This window comes from Aptenodytes patagonicus, chromosome 12 (genome assembly GCF_965638725.1).
Source record: "Aptenodytes patagonicus chromosome 12, bAptPat1.pri.cur, whole genome shotgun sequence".
Taxonomy (NCBI): domain Eukaryota; kingdom Metazoa; phylum Chordata; class Aves; order Sphenisciformes; family Spheniscidae; genus Aptenodytes; species Aptenodytes patagonicus.
In genome coordinates this window covers 13,462,281-13,479,493 of record NC_134960.1, presented here as the reverse complement: position 1 = coordinate 13,479,493, position 17,213 = coordinate 13,462,281, and the positions used below count along the sequence as shown (strand labels likewise).

The following is a 17,213-nucleotide window of genomic DNA, read 5'->3' as shown; positions in this document are numbered from 1 at the left end:
CCAGATTAAATGGGGTTTTATCGTAGTGACCACTTAAACACTCAGCCTTTCTATGCACATGGGGGCACAAATATAACACTTCAGGGTCTGAGAAGCTGAGAGGGATGCCTGTAGCTCTAAGACAAAGCTGAGAAGTCGCTCAGTATTTGGGATCAAGGGCTGTTAATGCTGCATAGGTGTGAATCGTAACTTCTGGTCTTTCTTCCTGAAGAAATCTTTCAGGCCATTTGCCTGGAGGTTTAGATTAAGAGAGGCTTTGTTTTGAATGTGTAAATAATTGATTGCTGAAATTGGTCAGATTTTCTCCTGACTGGTTGTTCCTAAATTCTTAGGATACGTCCTAGTAAATTACACTTTGTGAATTGTCAGATGTGTAATTGTTGCATTTTGGATGTATCTAACTTCATTTTTTTTAATATTTCCGTTTAAGGTATCTGTTTGCAGGTCAGAAAATGAGAATATGTAATTGTGTAATGCTCTGAAATGTAAAAAAAACAAACTGTAAATAAAATTGACTAAATCTGAATTATTTGTGTGTGTTTCTCAAAAAGCTTTGAAAAAAATCCAGGATGTTAGAGTACTTTATATGTATGCCGTATTTAGAGGACACCCTTTTAAAAATAAATTGTCCTTTTTCATGCATTCTTAAAGATAACTGCTTGATGTAAAGTACTATTGGTATACTTCAGTCTTAATTTTGAGATTAAGCAATTATCTGTCCCTTTTTCAAAACTAGCTCTGTAGAGGGCTTTCTGTAAAGCTTATAAAATTTCTCTCTTAATTAGATTTTGTTCCCTATATTTGAATAAAGACTGTGGATAATGTCACTTATACAGTGGGGAAATGTTTTCAGTTTTCTCCATCTATCAAAAACTAATCAGACCCACTCTCCGCTGCTACTTCAGCTTTTCTTGCATGTCTTTTGCTCAACATTGGGGCATTTTCATGCAACGGACTTTACATTTTTTTCCATGTGAATTACTGTCGCTTCTCCAACCCACTCCTGTTTCAGCCTTGCAATGCCTTGTGAAGAATCTCTCAGCGTTCATCCCAAAGCAGTTTTCATCCTGTTTTTTCCATAATTGCCCATGTAGGCAATCATGACAGATGTAAAAATTTAAGCTTAGACTGAGATTTTAAACAGACATGAAAATGGGGGTAAGGATTTAATCATCAAACCCTTAAAATCTTTTTAACTTAAGATTAAATTTCATACGTTCATGATTCTGTCTGATCTTTCCAAAGCATTCAGTTTCTTTTTTACCTTTTTAAATTACTCTGTTGTGCCCACAGAACTATTGGAAGTCTAAAGTGTCAAATACATGGCCGTTCAAATTTTCTTCAAGTTTACAGTAATCTGTTAGGTGCTAATTAAGCTTCTAAATATACCAGCTTTACCTTGGCATTCTAACAGTTACAAAAAAAACCACTGGTCAATGCTTTTTGAATGTGATAAACACACAATAAATTTCATAACGTGGAAAAAAAAAATCCTGTTTCACTTCTATGTATTCTTTCCTGCAAACAGAAACAGTTACTCTATTTAAGTAAATAAGCCGTACTTTGTTATTAAAGCAGACTGCTTTTTGAAGTCAAGAACCCATACAGCGTGGTTTAGGTGTCTACACTAGTTCCTTGAGGTTTAGAAGCTCAAGTGAACTGGTTTTAAGTTAGTTGTTCTGAGCCAAGTAGTGGTGAAATCAATATTTACATTGTTAATTTTTCTTTAAAAGACCTGGAAGCTTTGTACTCTTATCTCTTAACTTCTATAAAGTTAGAATAGTACTAAAGCATATATAGTCAAAGTTTGCTCAGGTGTTCACTGGTAAGATGGGAGAGCAACAAGTATGAGAGGGGTTTCTTCAGATTGTTTTATATTCAAAAGAACTGTTTATGAAAGGCATTTAAAGAGTCTTAGTTTTGATTTGTAGTTGATTGGTCTTTTAAAGAAGTCTTTCCTAAGTTTTATAGTGAATGTGCATTATCACTTCAGACTTAACAGGTCTCAAAACAAATAGGGGTTGGGGTTTTTTTTGGGTTTTTTTTTTTTTTTTTACAACACCATGTTACATTAGGTTGAAAATATCCTATTCATACTTGTCCACGATTTTCCTTTCACTCTGAAGTAGCTAACACCCTAGATATAACAGAGTTTACAGTGGAGAAAATGTTTGGCTTAATGTAAAGTCTGGTTACAGTAAGTAACCTTGGTTATGGCAGTATGGATGCTGCATGTAGATTAGCTTTGAAGACTTAGACAAAGCTTAGTGCTGTTTTAACTATATACTGAAAAAAACCCCACATATTTATGTGCCTACTCTTAAGAGTGTGGACTACTGTTCTTGCGGTTGGGTACGCATCTATCACCTCTGAGTTAGCTTGACAGTTTAAATGACTTATCAAATAACTCATGACAGGAGCACGCCTGTACGGTGCCAGGATAGTGCATCTGTGTAATTGAGCTGTGCAACTGTTACAAGCAGCCTGTGTCTTGAGAAGACAAACATCAGTAGAAAGAGTGACTTAGTTTTCTATCAGCTTAATATAATAAATTGCAAATGATGTCTTTCTGAATTAATGAAATTCCTCAGTGTAGTTGTTGAATATGTATGGTCTTTCAATTTAGGGGGGAAAACATGACAGGTGGTGATGAGTTTCTAGTACAAGCCTACTTTTTCTTTGAAGATCTTTAGCTTCAGTTAAGATGTTTTGGGAGAGAGTAGTTATTCCAAAACTTATAAAGATTTCCTTTAACGGGAGTGTTTGAAGGTGTGATCGCTTCATGAGTGAAGCTAGAAGCAAATGTGAAATGCTTGTATGTCTCTGAAGTGGAGTTCTACAGGAAATTGAACAAATATTTGTTATTTTTCTAATCGGAGTTGCAACTTTATGTCAACACTTAAATGAGATAATCATCTCTGATTATATGGTATTTTCTTTTAGACAGTGCTATCTTTAGTTTGAAACCTACACAACTAACGGCTGCCTCACCAGGAGGGGTGTGTTTAGTGGGGGTAATTAAGGTCAACTGTGCAAGGCTGAGAAGACTTATTTTTTTCAGCATGTTGTAAAATACTTTAAAAAAAAAACAAAACAAAAAAACAAAACATAGTTTCTAAATGTGATTAGGTTTAAGAAGTAGCACATCAGTGGAAGTGAGGAAGGGGTAAGAGTTGCTTTTTGTAGCCTTAGGTTTGTTTCTAGTTAACTCTCTTAACTCCTGAAACTGATTTCCATTCATATCCTCTATAAGCTCTTGCTAAAGTTGTCAGAGTAGAATAGGAACATGAATTAGGAAAATAAAGCTTAGTAGCTAGTCCTCCGTAGCATTATCATCTGTCCTCATGCATGTTCTGCAAAGTACAGTGAAAAAATAGAGCTGCCCGCTTGGCTGAAGAATTCTGGAAAGGAGGAGGCTGACAATCAGTGAAAGGCTATTTCAGTTCATCTCCTCTTTCTTTATAATTGTATTCTAATAAATGCCTACAGGAATAAGCAAATTCAGTCAATGCAGTAGGATCACTACAATAACTTGTAGATAAAGACTGTGAACTGGACATTAAGTAGAGTGAGCTTATGATTAAAAGGTCAGTAAGATGGCAGTATTTTGTGTCATAAGCCACTTGGTAAAAGTGTAGGTATACTATTTAAAAACAAACTTGAAAGTGATCTTACAGTACAGAGTTTATAGTGGTTAAAGGCTGAGGTGCTTTCCGTTCTTATTTTCAGTTTACTTTTTAAGGGTATAAATAGAAAGGTCATAGGGAACCTTAAGGAAAAGAGAGGAACTTGGTGTATTGAGCTAGATGTGATACTGGAAGGAGAACTATGAGTTGGCTGTTGGAGAATAATACATTACTCTGCAAGTTCAGTAGAAGGGAGTAGTGCTCTCCTATTTTAGAGAGCTTGTAGGAGAATTTTGGTGAAATGTGTGTCATTGTCCCACAGTCAACTGTTTGAACTTCATCTAGAATCTACTTCATACTTGTGGAAATGGAGTGACTTGCTACAGGATTTTGTCAGTTTAAGCTGTGCTTACATTAAGTGTGTGCGTCTTTTTGGTTGTTTTGGATAGGATATAGTAGCATACCTTTTGGGGATATAGACAGGCTATACTTGCAATAATATAGTAAAATTGTACCTATAAATAAAATAAAGTATCAATAACAACACAGGTTTTGCATAACTAACTTCCTTAAAGCTTCTTCTGACATGACTGTAGTGATCAGAGATCATCCATGTTTAACATCAGGACAGTTGAAGGTCTGTAGCATTGAAAAATTTGTAGTAGCTGTCAAGCTATCTAAAGATCCGTTAGATCCAAGCTTGTGAGATGTGGATGTAAGGATCCAGCTTCAAATTATTCTTAATCTGTAATGGGAAGAACCTCTGTTTTGATACATGTCCTTAACAATTATGATGGCAAGTTCCTATTCAACATTTAAAATACCTCAACTACTGTTCTGTGTGACAACTTTGTATTTTAGTTTCAATAGTTCAATCCTATGGTGTCATCCTGTTAGCGTATTTATAGAGTGTGGCCATTTAACTAGATAAAATAAGATCCCCTTGTAAGATGGCTTTTCTATTGCCTGCTCATCTTACTGGCATTTCTATGCACCTGTTCTAGTTTGAACTCATCTTTCTCTGACATCGGTGGCAAGAACTGTTCACGGTAATTTAGATGGGGTTTTACAAAACTCTTACCGAACGGCAGTGGCTCTTCCTAAGTCAGAAATATCTCTGATCATTGGTTTTTAATTGTTAGATCCTAATAGCACCTTATAGTTTCCTATGATTTACTCATACATTTCAGTCTGTCTTCTGTAATACCTGGGATGTGTATACCAATCCAGACTAATTTAGATTAATTTATGATTTTTTTTCTTAAACTAAACTGTGACACAACTGCCCTTCTGTGAACACAAGGCAAAATAGCAGTTCCCAGGCATGGCTGTGGAGACAGTGATTTGGTGACTGGCTTGCTACCATGCTTTTCCCCTGCACAGTTTTGTTGTTGCTACCAAATTCAGCAGCTGGGGATAACTCTCCCTGGGGCAGCACTGGCAACCTTACTGCCAGGTACCGATTGTTGAAGGGAACTCGGATCCATGGCTCCATTTTTTTTCCCCCAAGAAAAAGCAATCAATGTTCTTGGCGTGAAGTAGGATAAGCAGCAGCGTGGAAGATGAATGTCATTGATAAGACCAGGGCTTTTATACCTTAGAAGACGTGAGCCAACTTCCACATCCAATAGGGAGACAAATGGGAGTAAGAGATGGTCTTGCGTGCCTGCATAACCTTCCCAGATAGTTTCTGTACGCACAGGGCTGAAAACTGTGATTTCCTGTGCTTCTGCCGATGGAGATGTATAGTCTTTGATCTTCTCTACCTACCTACCTGTGGTCTGAGGGGATAATGTTAACAACGTGGGCTGCAGGTATAAGTTGGCACAGGGAACAAATTGGGTCCCCTGCTGTGAGTTTAAATTTGGGCTTTGCTCGTTCAGTGCATGAAGACAAATGGATCTGTGGGATTTATTTGGGCTATGTGTTTGAGAAGTTATTTTCAAAATCAGGACCATGCATATTTTGAACTACTGTAATGCAGTTTCTATGCCAATGATTTTATTCCTCAGTCCAGAGAAGGAAGAAAGGACTATTGGAACTGAGGGTATTCGAGGTCTGCAAATACCTGCAGGATAGGTGCAGAAGCAGAGGGGAAACACGCTTCTGTTTAGTTGCAACTAGGACAAGAAATAATATTAAAAATTATGAGACAGGGAGTTCAGATTAGGCACTAGAATATTTATTCCAGTTGTTATAGTGAAACCCTGGGTGTTGTTTGGAGAGTTGCATAGTTTTCGTAATTACAGGTTTTTAAAAACAATAGATTAAGCTAACCTCTGTCAGGAATGGGTTAAATTCATCCTGCGTTTGGGTATGGGATAGAATAGATCATCTATCTTGACCCTGTCACATCTCTGTTTTCTGTAATTTTGTTATTAACAATTCTGATTTTGGAAAAACAGGATCTTTGTAGAAATATGCATATAATGAAGGATTCTGCCTCATGCGTCCTGTTCACAGTCATGCAGGAATCACGCTTGGTATAATGGAAGTATGGGCTTCTAACAATGGAGTCTTAGCGTCCACGTGCAGTAAAACTGCACTGCATCTCCTGCCAGGGGCCTCTTCTATGCAAAATCATGTTTGGATGACATCATTTATGTAACATGTCAACTTTAAATTAGGTGGGTTTTTTTTGTTTGTTTGTTTTTTTAAATAGATCTAGGTCAGTTTTCATGTTTGCTTACTAATGGTTTTGATGTCAAATATGCAATATGAATAAGAAATATTCTTATATGTGCCAGCCATGTGCTATGAATCTGTGATTTGGAAGGCAAGCTGTGTTCTCACTAGCTTGTTACCATCACTAAGAGATTCTGTAACAGAAACGCAGCATAATTCTGGTGACAGAATTGTCCTTGCCTGTTTTTAACAGGTGCATAAAGGGGAAGAGGGTACTTGCTTTGTCAGCAAAGTAAGCAGGTACAATTCCAAGCAAATATTTACTTAAATGCTAATTTTGCATCATCTTTTATTTAGTAACATTTAGGATTTTTCTTTGGCTTTAGGAAACACTAGTGTTTAATTGTACGTCTGCAGTGGTTCAGAGTTTTAAAGCATATGGTGCCAGTTTTGGTAATTAGTATCTCTGGTGAAAAGGAACTAAATCCATAAAAACTGGATTTTTCAAAGAAGTTTAGTTGGGATTAGAAGCTCAAGATGCTCTGTATGACCTGATTAAATGCTTCAGTTGACACATAGGTATCTGTATGAATGGCACTTCATAAATAATTGTGGACTGTTTCATGTAATCTAGTTCTTTAGTCATCTAAAACTGAAGTAATCTTGATACTGATTTTAGTAAGGGGCATATTGTGGCAGCTTTTCTAAGAGGTCACCTCTAAAATCAGCCCTAAAATCAGTTAGTACTTCATACAGGAATGCAGATGAATGTGGTAAGGAACACGTCCTTACATTTGCTGGTACTAGGAATGGTCTAGTTATTTTTGCTCTCCTGTTGGTGACACGTGTGGAACCTCAACTGGAAGGTGGCTGACAACAAAGTTGTGTTTGTTTAGTAGGCAGAGATTTTGATTCTGACACACAAACTTTTTTTGTTTTGGTAAAAATACCAAGAAATGTGTTTGCTAGGGGTTGTAATAACAAGTGGCTGAAGTCTGAGCAGTAGGAGAAGGAAATTATTATCAGGTTACTCTTACTGGTTTCATGATGCTCATTTAACTTGGGTGTCATGAAAGACGCTGGGAATGTGTTTGTGAAAGCTCCCAAATCACTCCTGATTCCTGAGTCCTTCAAGAAAAACAAGAGAGAGAAGGCTTGATACTAAAAATAGCTCCCCCCTCTACCTTTGCTCCCAAAAAAAGAAAAAAAGCAAACCTGTTTTCCTGTATTTTTGCTAGGGAAAATAACAAAACAAAACAAAAAAACAAAAAGCCAGATTTTTTTTCTCTCTACAAGTTGGTGTTAAAAATCATAGCTGAAGGTTTTGAGCATTGAATATTTTTTGGTTGGAATATCACATTAGCAATATTCAATTATTTTCAGGGGAAAAAAAAAATCTTTCCTTGAGATTTTTCAAGTGTTGAGGGATTTAGGAACCTAATATCTTCCGATAAGTTTATATGAAAAAGCTGGTTTTGGCCAGGTTTTAGAAATTCTTGATACTGTGTTATATATTTCAGGGAATTAGGCATGTAAACTGAAGAATGTGTTACTGCTCTTGGTTTTCCTTGTAGTTGAGGCTCTGTTGTTGAAGATTGTCTTGGGCTGTAGAGGAATGCCACAGTTCTGCTTGCTTTTTTGTAATTCATTATCTGGAAGAGAAGCCTATTTTAACTCTTCCTAAGTAGTTAAAATTTGAATCTGTAGCAGTAAAATAATGTGCTGTTTCTTCTGTTACGTAGTTTGGCATATAGACAAAGTATTAGACCCCTAAAGAAGTTGCATATATGTTACTGTGACTGTTTTTAAATTTGGGCGCTCTACTTTAAGAGCTATGTATCTTCTCCTTCACAGTATGTGATGGGAGATGCTGCTATTTTTACTTTCCTTGTCCTTCTGGGCTGCCTTTTCTTCCTCTTGATGGCTGCCTGTTGTCGTTCTGCTTTTCCTTTGGAGAGGAAAACAAATACTTTCAAAGGCAGTGCTTCTCTTTGGGCATTAGTGAGTACACAGGATCACGAAAATTTTCACATCAAAAAAATCAGAATCCATATTACAGTGATGACTCCCAGGAAAGCAGCTGTGTAAAATGCAGTTGAGTGGGGCAGACGTTCACGACATCAGTGGTGAAAGGCCATAAGCCACGTCAGTGCTTGTCCTAACACACATGCTTATGTATATTACTGGTGGTAATTTTTATGATGACTCCATAGTCTCCAGCGGTTGGATGAAACTGCTTCAAAACAGAGTCCAGGCTGCTGTGAGCATACTGTACATCACTGGAGAGCCGTACCCTCAGACCTAGGCTTTGCTATCACTGACCTAAAAGCGTGGATTACATGATGAAGTGAATGAACTCACTGAATGACTGATAAAACAGACAACTTGCTTCACGAGGGTCGGGGAGTTTAATGACATGGATATTGAGCCGTCGCAGGCGGCTTGCAAGTGTAGAAGCGCTGTCTGTGAGGACCCAGGGAGACTTCATCCTTTGTGGCAACTCCGCTCTTTGTACCTTTTGTTCTCTGGGTCGCCGGTCCCTGCTCCGCATGGTTCACACCAGGGAAATCCGCAGGGTAAGAAACGTTCCTCCACAATAAAAGGAGAATAAGATATGTGACGGCACGTGTGTGGCTTTATTTTTCAGTCACTATATCTGAGGAGCCTAATCTTGTATACTCCTGCCTTAAACCTTTTCTATACAAAACACTGCTATTGATCCAAATAAAACAATGTAAAACCGATTGTATTTTAACTGGGCAGATCAGACATCCCCTAATCGGTTTTCATACCTTATAGCAATCCAGCCCAAGGTTATTCCTCACCAGTCTGGACTAAATCCACTTGCAGCACTCTGAAGTCAACTTCACTGTGACAATACAGAGGTTCCCACAGAAAATATTTCATATTCATTAATTTTTCTAAACACACAGGTAACAAGTGTATGGTTAGTATGTATTGGAATAGTGAGATTCTGCAATAGTTAGAAACACTCTTGAAATTAATAAACATGTATTTTTTTTAATCTACTTTTTACCCTGTATTTTTGCCTCCAAATCGTAACATCCATGAGAGTGAGTGGTCCATTTGCTCTTTCACCTTCTGTTGTCTCAGTTTTCTTCCATCCTATAATCACTTCAACAAAGATTATAATGCTACTGGCAAGAAGGCTTTGAATTTCAGTTTGAAGACTGTGTGAGCGACCAAATGGGAAAAGTTTTTATAATACTTGTAATAAAGAATGAGAGGCAAAATACAGAGAAACTCCAATATACTCTGCAACTGTGAGTCATCTGCTTCTCTTTTAAGCAAATTTAATTACTATAATAAAGAAATTCTTGGTAGTTTGACCATAACAAACGCAGTGTACATGCACGTTTTTTGTGAAGGTGCAAAGCCAAAAGAAGGCACAATCTCATCTTTATGGTTTTTACCTGGAGGGGAAAACTGGTGTCTCCTCTGAGTCATGTCCTAAAAAGGGGAGGAAGAGCTGGTGGTTTTCACATCTTAGAAAGCAAGACAAATCTAAGACGTGGAAGAAAATAATGATTAACTGGATTTAGCTACCAGTTGTATTGCTGCAATGGCAAGTCGTCTGCCTCGCTGTCACACTTGTTTGCGTTTTTCAGTATACAAAAAAATCTGGTTTATCACAGGCTGCATTGCACAATGGCTGTAAAATGCTATCAATATTGAATAGATAGTGCCCTAAGTTTGCTTTTTTTACTCTAAAATACAGGAAGGTCATGGTAACCATGAATTATAATCCATTGCTTCAGTTTCTACTTATTCTAGGTAGTTACTTTGTCCAGCAAAATTTCATAGTATCACCCTGGCTTTGAGCACCAAGTTCTTCAGTGGGCAGTAAGTGTTTGCATAGGTGTTTGTATAGGTAGGTACTTTGGTTTGCTGTCTGCTAGTTTGTTTGCTAAATGATGTGTAATTTCCCTTTAACTCTGCTGGTAGAGTCCAGCGCAAGCTCAGAAAAGTTGGTATCTGATTTTTCTGTGAGTTTTTAGCATCTTTTCATGGTATGCTGTTTTCTGAAAAGCAAAAGTAGTACACCCAGTAAGAATTCAGGCAGGCAAGGAGGTTAATTGTTTTCTTTTTTAAACCATCGTCAATTCTTTACTCCTGTTAACTGGATTTTTTCTACCATAGGTCTCAACAAATGGCAGCATTTTACATCAGACTGACGAGTCCTGCTGCTCCCTTACAGTGTCTGACAGACCACTGTGGATTCAGACTGGGGGCACTGAAGTTATCAGTGAAATTGGCAGGTCTGTCTGGTTTAAGCCCTGCCTTAAGTGAAGGGTGCACTATGCTATCAACTAATCATATGCAAAGCAGGTTAGGACAGAGGTAATGAGCAATCTGTTATTTTATTTCCCTCTTCTGTTTGAACACTTCAGATACAGCTGTTGTCCCTGAGCTAACCTGATGTCAGGATTGATACATATTTTATTGGAAAGATCCACGCTAAGTTTCTCTTTAGGCTTGCTTCTTGAAGTTTGCGTTACATGATCAGATTAAATAACTTGACAGGTATAATGTAAAGGTAAAAAAAACCCTAAAAATAAAAATAAAGATTTTCGTCTCCTAAACCAGCAATCCTCGAACATTTTTGCTACGTGGATCACGCCTTAGTAGGATCTGCCTTGTGGGCAGTTCATCTGCTGCTTGCGATTGTGGGCACGGCTTCCTGCCTTTGCTGATGTGTAAAAGTAAAATCAGGAAAGAATTTAGTAACATTTTAGTCTTTTTAAAGAAGTTCAGTACCTAAAACAAGGAAAAGAATTGAAAACGTGAGCAGGAAGATCTCAGTGAGAAACTCGCAGATGACATACGGACCAGAGTTAGGGAGCCACTCTTCTAGGAAAATGAAGTTTGTTTTCTTGGTTCTTCCCCCCCCCCCCCCCCTTTTCAAAGCCCTGATCTGGGGGAGTAACGCTTAACGGGCATGCTTAACTTCTGGTGCGTGCCTAAGTCTGTCAGGAAATTTAAAGCACGTGTTTAAAGCCAAGCAGATACTGAACATTATTGGGAACTCTAGCCCAAATATGTATTTACTACTTAGATCTGTCAGGGATGTATGCATGTCTCTTGTACCTTTTTTTGCCATGGACAGGAAATAGGGCAGTGAGGAGAACATACAGTTGCTGTAAAGGGAGCTAGATTTACATGAAGAAGTCATGATTCTTACTTTATTAACATTAAAAAGTTTGATCCAGTACTATATCGTTGCATTAGGTCTGGGATTAGATATTCGATATGCATTGGTTTCAGTTTTTATAAACTGAGATTTGCTGCTGGTAAAACAGAAGACTGGACTATAATAGAGAATAAGACTAGTAATGTTTCTGGAGTCACTAGGGATGGCATGTAAACGTCAGTGGGAGAAGCGAAGCTCCTGGTGTTCGCTAAGGGCGTTCTGGAATCTCTCAACGGTAAGAATCGAAGAGCAAAAGGAAGCTGTAGGAACTGACTTGGGCAGGAACACGAGTGCCAGGTTTGTAACAAACAGCCTTTGCCAAGTATTGATTCTGAAAATCGCTGCAACTGCATGGGTTGCTAAGTTGGTAGACGGGGTGTGAAAAGTAAAACTGCCTGCCATCAGGATGAGGGAACACCCGGGTTAAAGTGAACTGGTCGTTTCCTTACACCTAGTCGTAGTTGTATGCATGCTCATATAACTGAACCGCATTCTTGTCTCGTTTATTCCTTTGTAGATCACAGAAGTTTGCTGGCTAGTAATAGTGTCGCTGAGGCTTGGATTTGGAAGTGCGGGTGTTTGGACACACTGGCTGAACTGTCATCCAACTTTTTACGGGCTTTTTGATATTTCTGAGTAGAGTCTGGTTCTCTGACATACTATAAAAGCTTCTTTTTGCAAGACTTCATGGATACATGATGCTAATGTAGTATTAATCTTATTTTGGAGAATTTCTTATTGGTCGTATGCTTTAATACCCAATATTGGTTGTTTTGCAGCCTGGAATACTGTGGTGTTTAGTTACCTGCACCAACAGTAAGTACTATTGAATACAGCGGAACTTTGTCTAGCATCCTTCTCTTTGTAGAGGCTCTGCAGGTTTATCTCGTGCATCTTGGAGTGGACCGTAGCTAAAATAGGTTTAATTATATATCAATCCTGAGTATCATACCCCAATGAGGACCTATTGGGTATTGGAATGAATGCCTGCTAGTCTACTGTCAGCATATAGCAGCTCAGTGCGTCTTTGCCTGGATCTGTTAAATTTCATAATTAGTCCTCATTGCTTCTGTTTCAACTTTCCCAAAATTTCATTCCTATTTTAATTCTACTGCATTGTATAGGATATAAAAAGAATTATTTTTCTGTGTTTTATGTTGTCCTTTTGTGGCACAGTGAGCAACCGGGCAATTGAGAAACTCCATAGTTATCCCCTTTGTCTTCCCTGCCTCCTCTTGTGGCAGGACCGTTTTCACAAATTCCTCTCTCCTACTTCTCATTTTTTTTATATTTCTTTTCGATACTATTCAGAAGAGTTGTCTGTTCAGAAAGAACTTTAGAATTTTCCTGCCCATGCTATGAGTCTCTCTTTTTAAATTCAGTTGTGTTATTCACAATGCTGTTGTCAGTACTGGAAAATGTGTATATACCTCTCAAATAATCCTAGCAGTCAAAAGCTCAACGGAATGGTAAAAGGAATCAACAAGACTGGCCTGGTCCTGTTGGAACCTTTTTTGTTCTCCTGTGTGTTTTTTGAGCAAAGGGGTTGGAGCAGATGATCTCCAGAGGTCTCCTCCAACTTAGGTTATTCTAGAGCAATGTTTTCTCCACGCTCTGCAAGAGGCAGGTCAGTGCAGGCTGCACTGATGCTGCACTACCCTAAATGGTTACTGACTGGTGGTGGTCTCATGCAGCAGTTATTACTTGGACCGCTTCTATCTGCTTTATCATCATTTTATTCCAGTTCTGTGGAGCAAATGGGAAAACATAAGCACTAACGGAAAAGAAACACCATTAGCAGCTTCATACTGCAGTGCTCCCGTGCACGCTTAGGTCTTGCATTTGGAATGGCATTAGAGTGTCAGATTTAGCTTTGTATTGTGAACTACCCATCATCGTATAGACTTTGTGTATCAATGTCCCTCCTTCGTTAGCTATCTTTAAACGTCTTTAAAAATTGAAATTCTCTCTGGATGCTGAAACGGGGTGAGATATAGCATAGATTGCTACGGTAGCTTCTCTTAAAACTCCAGTCAACTGAGGAGTTTGTTCACTTGTGTATGTCTTGTGATAACGTAAATAATTTTTTTTGTCTTCTGCACACAACGCACAAAGCAGGTGAACTGGTAACTTTTCTGGCCACCTCAGATTTTGCTTACCTACTTTTGCAATATCTACTGGAAGACATTTAACCATTTTCCCTTTCTCTCCCCTTTTCAGCTCAGAGACACTAGTCAACTGCTGTTTTTATGGAACCTCACTACACTGCCACGAAGAGCACCAGCTCATCAGGACTGAAAGAAATCTGAGACTGAATTGTCCTATTTTTCCTCTGATATCTTCACCAAGTAGTAAACGTTTTTTGGAGGGGAAAGGGGGTAAATATGTTAAAGCTCCCCCTCGCACCCTGTTAGGGCATCTGTACCTAATGTACATTTTCTTTAAAATTTAAAAAGATGTTAGGAAATATTTTATAAAACTTTTTTGCAATAAATGACGCATGAAATTATTAAAGACTATATGACACTTACATGCAAGGAACCACTTGAATTATTAGTATGAAGAATCACTGCAAATAACTGGGGTTTTTCGTAATGTGACAGTCACGTTTGTATGTTTTGATAGGTGCCAGTGATGGAGCCAATTGCCTGGGAAGTTGACTGTAACTTTTGAACTTTTATTTTAATTCTTAACTTTAGCATTGCGATTTTCCATTCTATGAGGCTTAGTTAGTATTTAGTGCAGGTGTTAGCAGAGCTGTGATCTGTGATCAAAAGCATGTCCAAAACCAATTGTATTGTAAAATATGAACAGTCCTGCTATATGAGACCAATATTTCCCATAGGGATGATGGAAAGGACAGTGACCGCAAACTCCATGTCTCCCTGTATTATGGGAAAGCTCCTTCTGTGTGAATATGGTTGCATTTTATTTATGCTATTGTAACACTTAGGGAATTGAGGATTGTGGAATAACGTTAAGAAGGGCTACAACGCAGAGAGCAGCGTTTTGCTTATAATACTATAACAAGATGGGAATCATGAACGGAGAGTGATTAAATGGAATGGCATTTCTATTTCAAATCATGGGTTAATTTTTCCTTTTGACATAAATATCTTTCAGATAGGTAACTAGTAGAGCAAAGGTTTTATTAGTGTTTCTGATGGTTGTTGATCTGAGTCGCATTGACTTCTTTGAATAGCTGTAAATCAAAAAGAGAAACCCGGTGGGTTTTATCCATTTTATTCCCCTCCCCCGAAGGTGTTCGGTAAGACTTATTTCGGTGGAACTTGTGAATGCTGGACACGCTGCTGAAATATTGAGTTATTAAATATTAATTTATTTGTCACTAATTATTTGACATTGTGTGCACACTTTCTCAGCAGTATCATTTCTTACAAAGTTCTTAGCAGGGGATTTATTATATAACCTGGGAAAATAAATATTTGTTTTGAAGAAATGAAAATGTGCACATAATCTATTAAAAGTCAAATTTTTGTTTCTATAGAAGTGAAAAGACTTGTAGTAAACTCTTTTCCTCCTTACTAATATCCTGAATCGATTGGAGAAAATAGAGTGTCTTTGTCTAGATCATTTAAAAACAGGTACCTTTCTGAGAGGCATCTGTATCGGCTCGAAGGCAGTTTCACAGCCTTCGCGTATGGAGCCTGAATTGATCACGTAGAATTTGAAGTTAGGACAACTCTATCGTTTGGCTTTGATATTGGCACCAGGTTTATACTTGTTAAACAATCGGAGGGGGGGGAAGTGAGAGGCTGGGACAGGCATCCAAATCCAGGATAGGCGTATCAGCAGTACACACGTGCTGAGGCGGTTCATGCTTCGTGTTGGTTCAGTTTCTATTTTTCAGAGGTAAACTCTGAGTATAAAGCCAGAAATTGAATACTTACTGCCTACTTCTTAAAAAATAGCTGTATAATGCTTTACAGTAGGTTCAAATTGTACCATTTTTCATAATAAACTACAATTTTTTTTAAATTTGAGATTAATGTTTCTTCCACAGTGCTTTTCCTTTTCACCAGTTGAAGAGGATCAGCAATCTGGTCCTGTTCGTGGCCTGAGATTTGACTACAAATTAGAAAAATCAAGACAGCCCATTTGAGGAAAGGGGAAGCGATTTGATGTTGTGTATATGCTAGCCTTTCACCTCCGGAGACCAAACCCCGATTGTATTGACAATGAATGAGGGTCTTGGCCTAATAAATTACATTTTTATCCACACACGCGAAAAAAAACCCAAACAAAAAAGAAGCCACCAAACAACATGGTACAAAACAGTTTCTGCTCAGGAAGAAGGCCCAGGACTGTAATAGCAGGGTTATTGCACATTGGATTGAAAACTGATTGATGTTGTAAGTAAAAGCCAGTAGTGCCTGCCTGTGTGACATCTGACTCTTAACCAGTGCTCTTATTTCCTCACCTTTGTGAGCACTTGTGCACAGCAGCTGAAATATAAAAAATACACTTAAGAGAGATGCAGGTCTCTGCATTGGAGAATATGGGTATATAAGCAAATAGCATAAAAATAGACAAGGTAGCTAACTGTATTTGCGTTTGTTTTCACAGAAAGTATTGCAGCCATTTTGTTTGAAACCAGATTTTCATTTTGAAATGAAATTGTCAGGGATATTCTAATGATAGAGAATTACAGTAATGTATTGCTTTTCACTTTTTTGCTTTAGTTGCTTAATATTTAAGCTTTGCTCCGTGCTACCTTCTTGTCTGTATATTGAATGGTCTCTATGCCTCTTTCATTTTGTAGACTTGAATGAGGAAAATATGATTCACCCTTTAAGGCTTGCTGAGAAGTAAATGATAAAGAATGTTGTGTAACATTTATTCAAATAAAGCCTTGATTTTTTTCAGTGCTCTTTTAAAGGGAAATAATGTTGAATAATGTTTTGATGTCATAACTTCCTTGTTTTATCAGTCCTTGACCCAAAAGCCTTTGATTTATGTTTGGTTTTTTTTTTTCTGAATTAAACAAAAGATTAAACTGAGGTTACTAGTCCACTGCTGGAAGTCTGTCACCTGGCCAAGTCTCTATCCATCCTTACCTTTCACCACAGTGGCTAAAAGATACCAAGTCATGCTCAACCAGCCGGATGCTTCCCGCAAGCAATGGGAAAAAACTTTTCTGTTTCTTGTGTAACTAGCAAGAAAAGATTACGTGTACGTTGTAGAGACAGGTACAAAGAAGCCCTGATGGCTCTGTTCCATGGCTGTGACTGAGACGCGCTAAGTCCCAGTTAAAAGGAGGAAGGTGGATGTCATGGGAAGAGGTTGCTGAACCTTGCAGACGTGACTCCAGCGCAGTCGGTGAGTGCCGAGCGAGCTGCGGAGCTGGGGGTGAGCTCAGGGCTCCCCCAGCTCTGCTGGGCAGAGCAAATGTCACTGCGCGCAGCCGAGGTCCATGCTGTCGCAGCAGCAGCAAGGCACAGAGCAGCTGAAACGCAGAAAAATTGCTGGGCCTTTGAATGCCTGCGTGCTGCCTGCTGATCTTTTCTTTGGCTGGTTTTTACTGCAATACTAACAGTTTCAGGCAAGTCTGTCCGTTGCAGGTAAGTGTAATTGGGTATTTCTCCATTTAGGGAAGAAATGCCTTGCACTGAGTTGTTTTATCTTGCCATGGTGCCCTGTAGGAGGGGGAGCAAGTTGTGCCCTAACAGCTAACTCCTGTACCGGAGCTCTCCATCGCCGGCACTGCGGTCAAAGGAGGGCCACGTCGG

At 38.5% G+C, this 17,213-nt stretch overlaps 1 protein-coding gene across 3 annotated transcripts in view; it reads left to right on the top strand.

Annotated features, from left to right (window-relative positions):
* The window catches only part of LOC143166290 (PWWP domain-containing protein 2A-like), a 31,878-nt gene extending 15,529 nt beyond the window's left edge, over nucleotides 1–16,349 (top strand). For 2 of the 3 annotated variants that reach the window (XM_076350496.1, XM_076350495.1), the window contains exon 3: nucleotides 13,684–16,349. In XM_076350496.1, coding sequence (XP_076206611.1) covers nucleotides 13,684–13,697 — 14 coding nt within the window. In that variant the 3' untranslated portion in view covers nucleotides 13,698–16,349. Of the gene's footprint in view, nucleotides 1–10,412; nucleotides 10,532–13,683 lie in introns of all 3 variants that reach the window. The other variant, XR_012996383.1, reaches the window with a different exon arrangement.
* The last annotated feature ends 864 nt before the right edge of the window (nucleotides 16,350–17,213 follow it).